General features: G+C 37.7%; 1 protein-coding gene across 1 annotated transcript in view; it reads right to left on the bottom strand.

Moving 5' to 3' along the window:
• Positions 1–13,906, bottom strand: part of LOC101982509 (transmembrane protease serine 11C) — a 47,586-nt gene extending 33,680 nt beyond the window's left edge. Inside the window, exons 1-2 of the mRNA XM_005359417.2 lie at positions 13,851–13,906; positions 5,111–5,226 (exon numbers count right to left, since the gene is read on the bottom strand). Of these exons, the coding sequence (XP_005359474.1) occupies positions 5,111–5,226; positions 13,851–13,906 (172 nt within the window). The remainder of the gene's footprint in view (positions 1–5,110; positions 5,227–13,850) is intronic.
• Between the last annotated feature and the right edge of the window lie 3,465 nt (positions 13,907–17,371).

Raw genomic sequence — 17,371 nt, 5'->3', positions numbered from 1 at the left:
AAAAAACCATTTATTTTCTCAAACATTATTTCTTTACAATGAGAATATTCAAAATCTTTTTATTAAACTTTTAAAAATGGACATAATTTCAAATTGCCTTATAAATTTGCATCTCTATAACCAGCTCTCATCATGGGAATTTCTTTGTGCAGCAGACACCAGTTAGTTTAGGAACTCACAATTGGTCAAATTATAGAGAATCAATGCCTGTGTAATACTCAGACACATTGAGATCTCTCTAATGATACCCTCTACCACCAAGGCAAGGCTCAAGGACCATTGTGGAATAGGACTGAAAAGACCATGTAAGAGCCAGAAGTTAGGAAGAATTGGGATGAGACAGGGATATCTGTGAATGACAGGGCCTTGAAAGCTGTGAACTCATAGCAGCTGTGGGTGCTGGGATAAAATAAAACTAGTCAATGTTATAGCATGGAAAAGCTTGGATTCTTGAGCCACAGCCTCAAGTTTATGCTTTCTGGAGGGGGAGAGTCAGTTTTCTTCAAGGGTGTGATCTCGGACAGGTCACCTGTGCTCCAGTGGATGGCCCTATACCCATGAGGATATGGGTAGCACAAATTGGAAACAGTGGGTTTTAGAAAAAAGCAAAGCCATGAAGTTAGAAGGGGTTTGAGGGTGGGTAGTTGATCTGGAAGGAGTTAGGGGAGGCATAGAGGTGAGCATAGATCAAAATATATTATATTTGTGTATGAAATTCTTAAAAAATAGTAAAATGTTAAATCGAGTCAAACAAAAAAATACATTATATTATAAATATTTGTGGTTACCCTAGAGTACAATAGAACATCTGAAATTATTATTTCTATAGAACTCTAAGTTAGTACTAGCAGACTAATATTTGATAATATTTTCTCTCTTCCTTTCATCTTCTCTCTTTCTTTCTTGCTCTCTCTTTCCTTATTTTCCTTCCTTCCTTCCTTCCTTCCTTCCTTCCTTCCTTCCTTCCTTCCTTCCTTCCTTCCTTCCTTCTGCATTGGGAATTGAACTTAAAGATTCATGCAGGCTAAGCAAGTGTTTTGTCACTGAGCTGTATTCCCAGCCCTTTTAGTAGTAGTGGAAAAATTCTTTTCAAATAATTCTAAGAACTTGATTTGTGATAGGGATTTTAAATGACGATTTTCAGGACCAAATCTAGGTTGATTTTGGGTACTCTACAAACAAGTAACAGCCTTTGCATTTAGAAAAGTTGAAAAACTCAATTTAATATTGACATTTGGTGATATGTAAAAATTATGTGGAATTCAAATTCTAGAACCCAAATGCTTATTTGAAACCTTTACTGTGTTAAGTACCTAGATATTAGCTCAGAAGTAGTCACTCAGTGAATGAATGTTAACTCAGTTTCTGGATACTTTCATGCATCTTTATTCTTTTTCTTTTTATTATTTAGAGTACCAATTGCTCCCTCCTCCCCCCAAAAAAGGTAAGTGAAGGTTGGGATTGGAAAGATGGCTCAGTAGGTGACAAGGTCCAGGTTTAGTTACCCACATGGGGGATCCAGGTGTAGAGGATCTGATGCCCTCTTTTGACCTCTGCAGCCACTGCACATGTGTGGCATACACACATACACACAGGCAAAAACATTTATACACATAAAATTAAAAAAAAATGAAATTGAGAAAGAAGCTAAACTAACGAGAAAGCACACGATGATCACTTAGGGTAACATGGAGCAGAGAAAGAAAGGTATCCATGAGGTTAAACTGTTCTGTGCTTTGTTTCACTCAGCTGTTCTTTAGCTTAGCCCTGATTCCAGTGAAATTAATAGTAGTTGTGAAAATATAGTCCATTACTTCTGGGTTTGGAATTTACGACAGTGAACTACCAAATAGTTAAATATTACAGATTCATTCAAAAGGACAGTGGTATGTGTCTACCTCTGTATTCTTCTGACTTTTGATTTATGCTTTTTGGCATTTCTGGAATGGTCTTGACCATATATCTCCTTTTTATCAAAAAATTTTCTGTACTGCTTGTGTTTACTTCTTTTTCAGCATTTAGACTTGAGACTCATCTTCCACTTATTTAACCAGAGATCTAAATGCTCTGTGGGTGGCCTCTTGGTTCGGACCTCAAATGGTGAAGATTCTTTGCTGGAAAGTTTCTACTTGCTCCCTAGGAAATAAACATCATTTATCCCTTGACTCTGGCTGTTCATGGGGATTGCCTCTTCTTTACACTACTTAAACACCATAAACCACTTCTATTTCTTTTAAGGTTTATTTTTACTTATTTGTATTTGTTTGTGTGATTGTCTGTTATCTGTATGAGGGTGCCCCAGAAGATAGAATAGGTAGTCAGAACCCCTGGAGCTGCAGTTACAGGAATTTGTGAGTTGCCTGATGAATGGGCTGGGAAGTGAACTAGGATCCTCTCGATGCTCATTAAAGTTCTGACCGCTGAGCCATCTCTCCAGCCTAACAACTCATTACTTACATTTTAGATATTGCATGTGGGAGGCAGACTTATGTCTGTGTTATTCCTTAATCTGTAAAGGTCTTTTCAGGATAACACTGATCTGCTTTATCAAGTCCGTTTCTCGGCTTGATGTGAAGAGAAAATATCAACTCGTTACATGTTAAGTTGATGATAATAATGCAAGACATGAAAGTTCATCTACTTCCAAACATAATATCTTTACATGCTTTCTTTTTACCTTCACTTTCTGGTACCTACTCTTGATGAATGACTGAGTTTAGAGTCTACCTTTCAAGCGAGTGCTTCTTGGTCATAGTTTTTTGTTTGTTTTTGTTTTGGCATATGTTATGGCTATAGCTTGTGATTTAGCAGTTGTAACATCTGTCACTGCAATCTGTCTAATGAATATATATGGAAGATACAATGGAAGTGATTGCAAACCTCCTTCCTGGGGTGAGGGCAGTACCTGATTACTTCACTCTGCATAGTTCTTTCTGTTTCTGTCTGTGTCGGTGTTGTTTTCCCATTGTAAACTGAAATAGATATTGTATGGGAAAGACAAACTCTTATACATGTAAACCTGTTGTAGAATATTATTGTAAGTTGTGTTGCTTTTGTTTATGCGTGGAACATTTGTTTTAATGATGTAAAGGTGTGTTGCTTTTGTTTATGTTGCAATTGTTTAACTCTGTAAAGCTGTGATTCTTTGCCTGTCTAAAATGCCTGATGGTTTAATAAAGAGCTGAATGGCTAATAGTGAGGCAGGAGCAAGGATAGGTGGGGCTGTCAGGCAGAGAGGATAGATAGAAGTACAAAACTGGGAGAAGAAGAAAGAAGGAGCAAGATAGAACAAGAAGAGGAGTACATCAGGGGCCACCACCCAGCTCCATAGCAAGCCACAGGAAAAGAAGTGAGGAAGGGTATACAGAAATAGAGAAAGATAGAAGTTAAGAGGCAAAAGAAAGATGGGATCATTTAAGATAAGAAAAGCTTGCTAGAAACAAGCCAAGCTTAAGGCCAGGCAGTCATAACTGAGGATAAGTGTGTGTGTGTGTGCGTGTATGTGTGTGAGTGATTTATTTGGGAGCTGGGCCACCTCAAAAGTCAAAGAATAAAGAGTAAAAACCAAATAACAGTTTCACATCCAACGTGGGGCTAGAGTGAAAGAAACTCCAACAACAGTATTTCAACCACATTTTTCCCTCCCTCCCTCGCTCCCTCCCTCCCTCCCATGGCCTCCCACTCTGTTTCTGTTCAGAAAGGGGCAGGCCTCCCAGGGGTGTCAACAAAGCATAGAATATCAAGTTGAGGTAGGACTACACTCCTTCCCTCATATTAAAGCTGGATAAGGCAACTCAGTACAAGGAATAGGTTTGTAAAAGCCTGCCAGAGTCAGGGGCAGGTCCCGGCCCCACTGCTAGGAGTCCCACAAGTAGAAGAAGCCATACAACTGTCATGCATATGTAGAGGGCCTATGTGGATCCCATGTGGGCTCCTTAGCTGTTGGTCCAGTGTGTGTGAGCTCCTATGAGCCCAGGTTAGTTGCCTTGTAGGTTCCCTTAGGATGATGTTAACATTCTCATATATTGCTTACATGACTTATCATAATTTCGTCATGTACAAATGTCGATATTGTTTTTTCTCACTCATATGGAGAATATAAAATTGTTTATATAAAACCAGAGACTGGAAAAGTGGTCACTAGGAAGTGCTGAGAAGAGGAGAACAAAGAGAGGTCAGATGACAAATGACTAAGTACAGTCAGATGATAGAAAAATGAAAATTATAAACACAAATAAATGATGTAATTTGAGGAGATATACATGGTAATCTCCTTGATTATTAAACAGTCTGTACATGTATCAAGTTATTACACTGCACCTCAATATGTACAATAAAACATTTTTTAATGATTAAAAAGAATGTCTTCATGCTTAAATTGATCAGAAAAAAAACCAGAAAAATTGACATAAAAGGAAAAACTCAGTGACCTCATATTTTTTCCTATTATATTAATAAAACATATTGAAAATTTGTAGACATATTTTTTCCTTCCCTGTTCAATATTGGAGAAGAATCTACACTTAAGGAAGAATTTTATGGGTAGGACATATTGTATAGAGGAAAGATAGGCTTTGGAGTAAGAAATCGTATTTCTGTAGTAACAAATCGTGGGTCTTTAGCTTTCAGATTCATTTGTTAGTGCATTGGTTGTTTACTTATAGAGTTACTAAATTCAACAAATAGGAACTGTGCCTGCTTTATTCATTAATGTAATCTCAATCCCCAAATCTTTCCAAACAAAACAGAACAAAATAAAAGAATACTACAGCTCTAGTTTTAGAATAAATACATTGGACTAAAAGTCACTTGAGGACAAAGTCTGAGGACAAACTTTGGGTAGTGAATATTTACTACCTTAACTGTAATGATAGTGCCATGAGTCATATGTCAAAACTCATAAAAATATGCTACATGTGCAATCTTTCTTATATTTATTATCCTTCATAAAGTATTAAGTGTTAGTGTAGTCAATGTTAATAACCACAAGGGTAAAAATGCATAGCAAACAAAAAATTATGTTTCCTCTCCCTCTTCAAATTGCCAAGTTTTCCTGCTGTAAAGTCAAAAAACCCATGTGACTGAAAAGACAAGCAACATACGTACTTACCACAGGCGACAGAATAGGCAATGAGTCCAATGACTACAGCAGCAACCACCGTCATTAAGATGACAAGGATAATCTTTCCACACCTTGTTAGCTTTATTTTTGTTTTGGACTCTGTTCTGAGTAAAAGGACAGGAAGGTGTCAGTAAGAGTTTGATTTTGGATCTTGGAAATACATATCAGTTTAGTTTTAAGTGTAAAAGTGTGTTATTTTACATGAATGATGTGGTCAGTAGACTGATGACTTTGGAAACAGTGCAGAGTTGGTGGATATGGTATTAGGGATGATTATTTTTCAGTACCTATATTTGATAATGGTTATACTAAATCATTATTCATTTATTCTTTTTTTTCATTTATTCTTTCCAAGAATAAATATAATTGTTTTTCTCTGTCAGGAAGAGTCACTTCTGTCCTTATGGAGCTTACAAACTACTGAGTAGAGAGAGAAAGGACAAAAATAAGTACATAATTGCAATCTGTAACTGGTACAAGGTTTTAAGTGCTATAGGAAAAGTAGGACTGGGAAAGATCAGATTTGGGTTCTTATGTTAGCTGCAGGTGTGATAAACTGCTATTAAGTAGAGTGGTCAGGGTAGACCCCGGCAGGCAAAGTGTGAGAATACTTAACACATGTGTAGGAGTTATGCATACCAACATACATGTGGAAAACTTAAGGCAAAGTCAATGATGCAAGGGAGGTCCATGGGTAAGGACAAGTTTGGCGTGTTAGGTAATTATGGCTGGAGCAGAGGATGAAGGAAAAATAGTGGGAAAGTAAGGTTGAGAGGCATCAAGGCCCAGATTTCCTGAGCCTCATGATAATGATTTGGGGTTTTCTCAGCTAAATGGCAGCATTGAGCAGCTTTGAGTGGTGGATTGTGATATCTTGGCCTAATGTCTTGATGGAACACCTTTGGATGCTGTGAAGAGGGAATTACAGAGGGGCAGGTAGAAGAAACTACAGAGGGGCAGGTAGAAGTAGGAGAGGGGCAGGACAGAAAATATTACAATGATTGAAACAGCTAATGGCATTAACTGAGACTGGAGAAATAGAGGTAGAGCAAAGAGGTTGAATTTTGAATATATTTTTAAGTATAATACCGATAGAGATCTCTTAATGGAAAGATGGGTTGTAAGAGGAATGGAAGATGTTTTCCAGATATTTACCTGGATCACTTAAATGATGGTGCTGTCATCATGTAAGATGAAAAGGCTTTTTATGCAACTGTATTGATGTTAGGGATGTTCAACAGGTATTCACGAGACAGTGTGGGTCAGATATACAAGTGTGCAATTTGGAAAAGGAGTGTGAGTTCGTCATGTCAATATTTCATCCCTGATCATGTAGATGAGAGTCTGACAGGGGACGTCAATACCAAAGGAGTCAGGGTAGGTAGAGAAGAAGACGAAGATAGGATCTCCTGTGTAGTTTTTGTTAGCGTGTTAGAAAGAAGGATCTGGCAGAGAATAGATGCCAAGGAAAACAACCAGTGTGAGGTGGGAAAGGCAGGAATGTGGATCCTTGAGGCCAGTAGAGGTGAATCAAGGACAAGGAACAAGCTAAACTGTGCTTAAAGGTAGCTCAGATATATTATGGAATGAGGATGGGAATCACAGATGGGCATCATAAAGGTGATTTTGATAGGAAGCTTTAGGAATAACACAGGGTTAAAAAGACAATGGACAAAATCTCCTGAGTAATTGGGAGCATGGGGACATTGGGGGAGGGTTGAAGGGAAAGGCAGTGACAGGGAGGGGAGCAGAGAAAAATGTATAGCTCAATATAAACCAATAAAAAAGACAACGGAATTAGTGTAAACAGGGTCTTGACCACTGATCTTTCCTTCAAAGAGTTTGCTAAAAAGGGGAGCAAAGAAAAGGCATTGTACTCAGGAGAGGAAGTAAAATAATGACTTAAAAAAACCCTTGAATACTCATAAAAGAGACTAGTTGGACAGATTGCCACATTCCTATTTCATAAACTTAAGAATTATTCAATTTTTATAATAATACTTACTTCATGTTATTTTTGTTTGTTTGTTTGCTTTGAGACAGGGTTTTTCTGTGTAACAGCCCTGGCTATCCTGGAACTAGCTTTTGTAGACCAGGCTGTCCTCTAACTCAGAGATCCTACCTCTGCCTCTTGAGTGCTAGGATTAAAAGTGTACGTCATCACCGCCTGGCACTCCCCCCCCCCTTTTTAACTTCATGGTCTTATGTAGCTTTTCCAAGTAGTTGCAATGAATTCACCTAGGTAATTTATATTTCATCTAAAAATTAAGAGTACTTTTCTGTGATCACTGATACACCTAGTGGAGCTACCATCAACTTCTCAACACCCATCAATACAGACTTCACATTTAACATCTTCAAAATGTCTTATACATATTTTTGTTTGAGCTGAACTGAAATCAGAATTTCTGCATTGCATTTCATTGTTGTATGTCTCAATGTTTTAAACCTGGAATTCAAATTCTACTTCTTTCTTTTCCTTTCTGACATTACTCTGTTGGGGTTACTGGTCAAATTATTTTATAGAATGCTTTCTTTAGATATGTTTCTATATTTATTTTTAAGTTTAAAATCAATGTTCAACTTTGAAGTGATTACAGACTTTTATGCAACTATAAAAATAATAGAAATTCCTTGTATCCTTAGAATAATTTTCCTTGACAGTAATCTATACTATAATATCACAACCTGGACATTGGCATGCACAGAGCCAAGATACTGGGCATCTATCAACAGAAGTCCCTAATGTTTCCTTTTAACTATGTAGTTTCTCCATCTCTTGTTCTCTTTCCCTCTTTAAGCCCTGACAATCCCCATTCTGTTTTCCCTTCCCATGGCTTTGTATTGCAAGAACATTATAGAATAAAATCATACACTAGGTAACTTTTAGGGATCTGTTGTTTTTCACTCAGATGTGGAATTCTCCATTATTACTTACAAATCATGATGGGGTTGCAAATTTTAAACATTATATACATATTGGAAATAAAAGATGCATAGTCTTGAAGAATATACAAATTTTTAATTCATTTTAAAACTCTATGTGTATGTGTGTATGTGGTTGGGTGCAAATTTCTATGGATATATATGTGGAGGTCAAAGATCAATGTTGTGTGTCTTTCTCTCTCCACCTTTTTAATGAGCAAATCCAAATTTATTTTAATGACATACAATTTTAGAAACTTTGTATGTTAGTTAGAGCCCAGGTTCTCTGGAATAGGATCCTAGAATTATGAAAATGTGTCATATTTCTTTGCAAAGCCAAGAGAGTCATCTAATTCATAGCCACAGTCTCAGAAAGCAAACTGTCTCTTCAGTCAGTTTCACCTCTGTTTTTGAGACATTTACCTGATACGGGTATTCTGATCCCATCAGACCCCTAAGATCTACCCGTCATTGCCACTCCTACACTGTGAGTATTTGCACTGTACCCCTAAACTTGGCCTTTCAAGTGAGGCCAGCTTACACAGCAAAAACTTCATCTACCCTGCCCTCGCCTGTCCTCCTGAAACCGAGAAACTTCTGTAAGGCAAAGGATACAGTCAATAAGACAAAATAGCAGCCAACTGAATGGGAAAAGATCTTCACCAACCCCACATCAGACAAAGGACTGGTCTCCAAAATATATAGAGAACTCAAGAAACTAGATATCAAAATATCAAATAATCCAATTTAAAAATGGATACAGATCTAAAGAGAGAATTCTCAACAGAAGAATCTCAAATGGCTTAATGACACTTAAGGAATTGCTCAATATCCTTAGCCATCAGGATAATGCAAATCAAAATTACTCGGAGATACCATCTTACATCAGTCAGAATGGCTAAGATTAAAAACATCAATGACAGCTTATGCTGGAGAGGGTGCAAAGTAGGGGGAACTCTCCTCCATGGCTGGTGGGAATGCAAACTTATACAGCTACTTTGGAAACCAGTATGGTGATTTCTCAGAAAACTGGTAATCAATCTATCTCAAGACCCAGAAATACTACTCTTGGGCATATATCCAAAAAATGCAGGGTCACACCACAAGGACATGTGCTCAACTATGTTCATAGCAGCATTATTCATAATAGCCAGAACCTGGAAACAACCTAAATGATCCTCTACCAAAGAATGGATAAAGAAAATGTGGTACATTTACACAATGGAGTACTACTCAGTGGTAAAAAGAATACAATGACATTTTGAAATTTACAGGCAAATGAAGGGAATTAGAAAAAAAAATCCTGAGTAAGGTAACCCAGACCCAGAAATACAAGCTTTGAATTTACTCACTCATAAGTGGATATCAGATGTAAAGAAAAGGATAACCAGGTTATAGTCCAGGAACTCAGAGAAGCCAGATGACAAGGAGAACTCTAAGAGAGTCATACATGGATTTCCACGGGAAGGGGAAATACAAGAACTCCTGAGAAAATTGGGAGCGTGGGGGGTAGAGAAGGAGGGAAAGAAGGAGAGAAGAGGGGAGAAAGAAGGGGAGGAGAACATGATGGAACAGGATGGCTGAGATAGGAGAAGGAGAGAGAGGGAGAGCAAGACAAGAGTTATCTTGATTGAGGGAGTCATTATGAGACTAGCATGAAACCTGGCACTAGGGAAATTTCCACGAATCCACAAGGATGACCCCAACTAAGACCCTAAGCAGTAGTGGAGAGAGTACCTGAACTGGCCTTCCTCTGTAATCAAATTGATGACGACCTTAATTGTCATCACAGAAACTTCATCCAGCTACTGATGGAAGCAGATGCGGAGATCCACAGCTAGCGCTGGGCTGAGCTTCCAGAGTCCAGTTGAAGAGAGGGAGAAGTGATAATATGAGCAAAGGGGTCAAGACCATGGTGGGACTATCCACAGAGACAGCTGACCTGAGCTAGTGGGAGCTCACTGACTCCAGACTGAAGAGAGGGAAACCTACATAGGTCCTCTGAATGGGAGTGATAGTTGTGTGGCTGGGGCTGTCTGTGGGGCCGCTGGCAGTGGGACCAGGATTTATCCCTAGTTCTTGAACTGGCTTTCGGAGTTCATTCTCTTTGGAGGGATACCGTGCTCAGTCTAGAGAGGGCCTACATTCTGCCTCAAAGTGCCAGACTTTGTTAATTCTATATGGTAAGCCCCACCCTCTTTGAGGAGTAGATGAGAGATGGGGTGGATAGAAAGTGAAGGGAGCAGGAGGAGAGGAGGGAGAGGGAAATGGGATTGGTATGTAAAATAGGAAAGATTGTTTTAAAAATAAATAAATGAATACAAAATTTATTATAAGATACTGTCTTATGATTTACATATTGGAAAGCAATTTTATTTTAGTATATTTATCTTTCAGAACTGTAAATTCTATTTTATTTTTCACAAATGTGGAAACAGTGTCTTTAGAAATTAAGTGAAGAATTTATTGTACCCATATTTGCTAACCACTTTACATTTTTTCCTTATAAATATAACATGAAATAACTGTACAAAATTAACTTGTTCTATGTGCTCTATCTTGCTATCAGGTCTCAGGACTGCCATAACAAGTTCCACAGACTAGTCATGGTAGCACATGCTACCAAGGTGGAAACATGAGAATAAGATACTGGCAGATTCACAAACTCCCAAGGTCAAGTTCCTTACCTTATAGGTAAAGGGTCTCTCTTTGACACATCACACTGTTCTTTTGTTCTCATGTCCTGACTTCTTCTTGTATAAGTACAGTCATACTGTGTTACATTCTATCCAATAACCTCACCTTAAGAAAATCACCCCATTTAAGCTTTTCCTAAATGCATTCACACTCTGAGATATCAGTGGCAAGAATTTTAATGTATGAATGGGAGGTCACAATTCAACCCGTTATATATATATATATATAATATTATACATAAAATTTCATTTTGTATTAACATTATGATTTAATATTAATATATGAATATTTATCAATATTTTATTTTATGTTAACACAAATTCATATTTTGTTTTATTTGCCATATTATCTACTTTATGTTCTATTTTATGTACTCTGTATACTACCTCTCTATGTGTGTATGTATTACGCACTTACATGCTTATATGAATGTAGATATGTCTAACATGAAGAAGCATAAATATATATTTTGGTGATATATGAAGTACTGGTGACTTTGAATCACTTATATTAGTGCCTACTTTATTGTAATTTTTTATTTTGTAACGAAATCAAATATCTATTAGGAAGCTCACTTTTTAGTTACTTCTCACTGATTCCCTGAATGGATAATTTTTTTCTAAAGAAGCAGTGTCAGATAGGGTTCCATCATCGATGACAATTCCATGTTTTTTCAGAACTTTTATTTTACCTAGATAAGATTCTCATCATAGAAAAGTACATTGTCTAAATTGTTTGCACTAGAAATTTGGTGTCTTTCAATATTTCCATATAATGACTTAGAACTTTTTGAGCTTTAAGAAGAGAAGGACTTATTCCAGATATATAACATCCCATTCGCCCCACTTTTTTCTAGATAAGCCTTGAAGTCCTGAGTCAAGAGAATATTCTGATTTAGACTGATAATATATTCTCCCCCTTCAATCAACTCACATATCGAATCTAGAATGGTGTTTAACATTTTGGGTGAAGTAATTGACTCAATGATATGATAACTCCTGGTAACGTAATCCTACACATGAATATGTGTTCTCAGACATTTTCTTCCACACTTTACTAGTAAATGCATTCATATTTTATTTTTACTCAGTCAACTTGCCACAGAATAATGAAATTGCCAATGAAAACATTGCATATGATGTTTGGGATGCGGTAAATAGTTAGGGTCTATTTTTCAACTCTTTTAAACATGTCCTAATTATAGATCAAAATATATAAGATTCTGCTTTTAAAATCAAAAATGAGTCCTACCAGTTTTATAAGAATTTAATAGTTTATAGATATTTTAAACCATTCATGGTTTTACTTTCTAATTTTTACAAAGCTATACAAAAGTGATTCTTGGATACAAAAATATGTCTCATAAAGCATAAAACTTCAAACTTTCTTAATCTAACTTTTCTGGTGGAAGAACCTTCCTGGTGGGGCGCTGGGAGGGAATTTCCAAATCACCCATCCTATGTTTCTGATTTTAAAGAAGGGGAGACAACCTTTATAGTGATCTTTCTCTGTAGGGGGCAGTAAAGGGGGCAGAGGAGCTGTCCTCTGACTATCCTCATAACTTAGGCAAGGTGAGGATCAGGGCTTCCCTCACAGCCCAGAAAGCCTTCCTTTCCAAAGGCTTTCTAATTCACTGTGGAGCAGCACGGTCCTAAACTGAAGAGGAAAGTCCCACACTGTTATTATTCTTTTCTATAGAACATTCTTACAAACATCACATGCGAATTCTACTTCTCTAATAGAGGAAATGTTTGAAAATCAAACTGCCCAACATTAAACAGAAATTGAGTCTTGGTTAAGTAGTTGAGGTAAAGAACAGGACAACGTGATTTGATTTGAGCAACACATTTTTCTTCCACGTGTATTTCACTAACAAAGTATACATTAGAATCATTCAGGTGCAGTAATGATAAGATTAGCAATGGATTATTTATAAAGGATGTTCAGAGATTTCCAACCTTAGCCTGGACTTAAAATTATTAATTCTTTGAGATAAAACAAGAGTCTGTCTTCACAGTATTGCTCAGATAGTATTTATGAAGTATAAGAGGTTGATCAAGTTGATAGGAAAGAGACAGAATACATCCCTTAGGACCTGAGTCTTCATAAGTTTTGTTAAATAAGTATTGACAGTAACATAATTTTATGGAAAATATCTCAATATTTTCTAACAGATAGATAAGCTAAATATTATTGTGAAAGTAAAAAATAGAATTATTAAAGCTGTATATTGAGAAGTTGCAGCATGCTAATATGCTGGTCACCTATAATCTAGATTTTGCACAGATGTGTAATTTTTAAAATATAGTAGTTCCCAATGAGTTTATCAGTGTCTGCATTTTCTGATAGTGCTAGAAAGAATAATGTGTATGAAAATAATTATCTTCATGCTTATCTGATTCGCTTAAAAATTAAAATGTAGATATAAAAATTCTGGTCCATCTACCGCCTTCATAATAGCAGGTCAGCATGTTCCTTTGTCTTTCAGGCCAATTACATCATTGCTAATGTCAAGTATAAAGATCTTTTCCTTTTAGTTTTGCCTTTACTTCCGAACTGAATGTAAAATTATGCCGCTAAAAGTATAGAGTAGTGAAGCACTGTGGTGATCTAATGATTAAAAAATAAAACTTCCATTGTGTTGTTACCACTTCCAAGCCAAGAGATTGCATAGTAAATAAAACAGCAAGCACAACTACGTCTCCATCAGCCATACAGCTAAGCACCGACACATATTCCTTTCTGTGTTCATAGTGAAATTGTCTTTCAAAGCTATGATAGCCGCGACTCTTCAAGTTTCAGTTGTTATACAAGAACACCTTATTTATAATTGAAAGGTTTCTCAGGAAATTTAGAGTAAACTCTGACGGTGAAAACTTTTCCACTAACTCTGTTTTCCTTCTGTATTGACTTTGTATTGTTTGTATTTCCATAAAGGGTGGAAGGAACTGCTCATTTGTTTTGTTTTGTTTTGTTTTGCCGATTTTAGGAGAATTGCATATTTTTAAGAACCTTAAATCTTTAACTACAAGCTAACTAACTGCTTTAATCTTTCGGAGTGGTGGTAAAGCCTCCTGCTGACCCCTCCCCCTCCCCTTATACACACCTGTTCCGCAGGGATGTCCATGGCTCCTCGCTCCGCTGAGGCTGTCCCCTTGCCATCTTCCCCTTGAGTGCTGCCTGGCACAGTCATCCTCCACCTATTTAGCTTACAAGAATCTCTGGCTTTTATGTGTTTTATGATAATGGCATAATGATAATACTTAGCACTTACACAACTTTTCATCTTCAAAGTGCTTTCCAAACATTTTGCTAATTAATTTTAAAACATTAGTAAACCGTGAGCTGTATATATGCCAATCCATAAATAATAAATAGTTGTATCACCCCAATGGGAGCAAGACTTAGAATTAAATTGTCCCGACTAAGGAAGTAGCAGGACTGACCAGTCTGAGAAAGGTGGGGTTTTTTTGTTCCCTGCATCGAGAGACACTTGTTGCTCTTCCTACTTCTTGCTTAGACTTCACTTCTACACTTTCTGGCAACTTCCCTTTTGTTCCCTATGAACAGCCAATGGCTCTTGAAGCCCTAACCTTCCATTAGGATCTGAATGTTTTCCAGCTCATAACTGGCTAGCAACCATGTATCATCCTTCCCCAAATTCCCTTCTGAATTTTTACTGCCACTTTAATTCCAGTGCTCTTTAAAGAATGTCTGATACTCTCAAATCTACAGGGTGTTGATTTTTAATTAAAAGATATATGGGTTTAACCAGCAATTTCCCCCGTCTTGGACAGCATCCTGGCTTCTCATACTGGTGTATAGGCGAGATACGACACATCTTAATGTTCAGTTATAGGGAAGAAATTGAGTTTGCTAGAGGCCAGGGACACAGTAAGGGTGTAAGTTTTTAATGCTGCAGGAAAAAAAGATTTCGTTGTTTAATTGTCTTTTCTTTCTTTTTTCTTAAATAGGTCTCATCATATGGCCTGGGCAGGCCCTGAATTTGCAATCCTTACAAGTGTGGAGATTATAGGTGTGTGCCACTCACACGGGGCAACAGTCATCTTAAAAGAGATTCAAACTCATGATGCCTGTGCAGCTGTCTTCCTTTTTCTCAAAACGTGTCTACGGAATGATAATCAGAGATAGCATGATAAAGCAATAATAATGATAATAATAATAGCAATGAAGAATCATACTGGCAGTATGCATTTCACTTGCTGGCTGATAGGATCTTGATCAGAGATCTTTCAGTACCATTTAAAAATTTCTACCTCAACTCTATTTAATTCATCACCACAGGCACTACTCCTGCTTATGTGCTTTTCTTGCTGTTGTCATTTGTCTCTATTAATCATGTTTATCTTTGCAGATTTCTTACCATCTATCTGAAGCTCATAAACTCTATCAAACTCCTACTGTGCCACTCTACACAATGAACAAAGGGCTTGGGGTATATTGAACCAGGGACAACATAAAAATCTTCTTTAATTTTTGGCCTAGAATGGTGTTGAAGATCCAAGATCCTCAGGGATGATACTTTATCTCTCATCAACGATACATATCACACAACCTGGGGAACTATGCATTTAGTCATATACTCACAGGCTTTTAATCACGTGGTGAAGGCTTAGATGCATGGTGAAGGCAGTGAGATAAGGTGGCAAGTAGAACATATAAGCATAAACATGAGCTAGAACACACACAAAGCCTTCTATGAACACAGATGGAAAATCCAACCCTACTGTTATTAGTGGGAGTCAGCCAATGAGGTATGTAGAGGAATTCAAGGAAAAGACATAGGAGAAGAAGGTTATAAAAAGATTTTACATGTAGATTGTAATTCTAAGTTTCTTTTAAAACCACAAAACTTTATCTACAAGTGTTTTTAAAGTGCATGAGCTAGCTTATCGGGGCCCATTCCCTATAGTGGAATGCCATGCTCAGCCTTAATGCAGCGGGGAGGGAATTAGTCCTGCCCCAACTTAATGTGCTATACTTTGTTGACTTCCCATGGGAGCCCTTACTAGTTGGGAGAAAGTGGGAGGGGGCAGAAGAATGGTTGTGTGTGTGTGTGTGTGTGTGTGTATGGGTGTGGGAGAACTGTGGATGGAATATAAAATGAAATTAAAAAATAAATTAAAAAATCAGTTGAAACAATTGTGATAATACAAATCAGACCATTTTAAAACTTGGGAAGTATTTTTCTTTATTTTCTCTTTCTTCACTTTTTATGAAATTACCATCACCTTAAAACTGCCATTAAAATCAACTGATTTACAGACTGTTGGTTTCAAACTAAGTAGTTAAACTCAATTTTTATATCGCTATAGTGCAGTAATACATAAAGTACATGAAAACACCCTCTTAGGAAGCAGAAGGTAGACTCTGGGGGATGAAGGAGTAGGAAAAGCATAAGAGAGGGCATAGGGGACTGAATATATTATATACACATATGCAATTGTCAGAAAATAAGTTTAAGGACTGATGGTTGCAAGCCACCCTGTGGAAGCCGGGAATCGAACTCGGGTTCTCTGGGCGATCGGGCCACGAACAGTGCTCTTAACCGCTGAGCCACAAAAAATAACATATAGTTATCCTCCTGGATATTGGAAGTAGACAAGATTGCTGGACAGGGGTGGGGATAAGGGGAGATGGGGAGAGAGAAGGGAGAAGGGGAGGATGGGAAGAGCTTGAGGGAATGGGATGGTTGGGATGGAGGAGGGGTGGATGAGGGAGCAGGGAAGTAGATATCTTAATTAAGGGAGCCATTTTAATGTTGACAAGAGACTTGACTCTGGGGGGATTCCCAGGTGTCCAAGGAGATGTCCCCAGCTTGTTCCTTGGGCAGCAGAGGAGAGGGTGCTTGTACTGGCCTTATCCTATAACCACACTGACGAATATCTTGCATATCACCATAGAACCTTCATCTGGCGATAGGTGGATATAGTGACAGAGCCCTACATTGGAGCACTGGACTGAGCTCCCAAGGTCCAAATGAAAAGCAGAAGGAGGGAAAAGATGAGCAAGGAAGTGGACCGCGAGGGGTGCGTCCACCTACTGAGACAGGGGGACTGATCTAATGGGAGATCACCAAGGCCAGCTGGACTGGAACTGATGGAGCATGTGATCAAACCGGACTCTCTGAATGTGGCTGACAGTGGAGGCTGATGGAGAAGCCAAGGACAATGGCACTGGGTTTTGATTCTACTGCATGGACGGGCTTTGTGGGAGCCTAGTCTGTTTGGATGTTCACCTTCCTGGACCTGGCGGAAACAGGGAGGACCTTGGACTTTCTATAGGGTAGGCAACCCTGACTGCTCCTTGGACTGGAGAGGAAGAGGGAGGGGGAGGGGAGAGAGAAGGAAAGTGGGAGGAGGGAAGAAGGTGGAAATTTTCAATAAAGAATAAATAAATTAAAAAAAGAAAATAAGTTTAAAAATAAAAATAAAGCAAAAAATACCTTTTTGAGACATACAGAATGCCTGTAGACATAAAATATAAAAAAGTAAGGCTGAATAAAATTTTGCTTTATATTTTCATTACTCATAATAAATATATGGAAGTAAAAATTGCTATTTATTTATTGTTAGTGGTGTTACGGATCTTTAAAAAAGTTTTTTT

This window comes from Microtus ochrogaster, linkage group LG1, assembly GCF_000317375.1.
Source record: "Microtus ochrogaster isolate Prairie Vole_2 linkage group LG1, MicOch1.0, whole genome shotgun sequence".
Classification (NCBI taxonomy): Eukaryota; Metazoa; Chordata; class Mammalia; order Rodentia; family Cricetidae; genus Microtus; species Microtus ochrogaster.
Note: the sequence above shows the minus strand (reverse complement) of the source record. Positions and strands in the feature narration are given on the sequence as shown.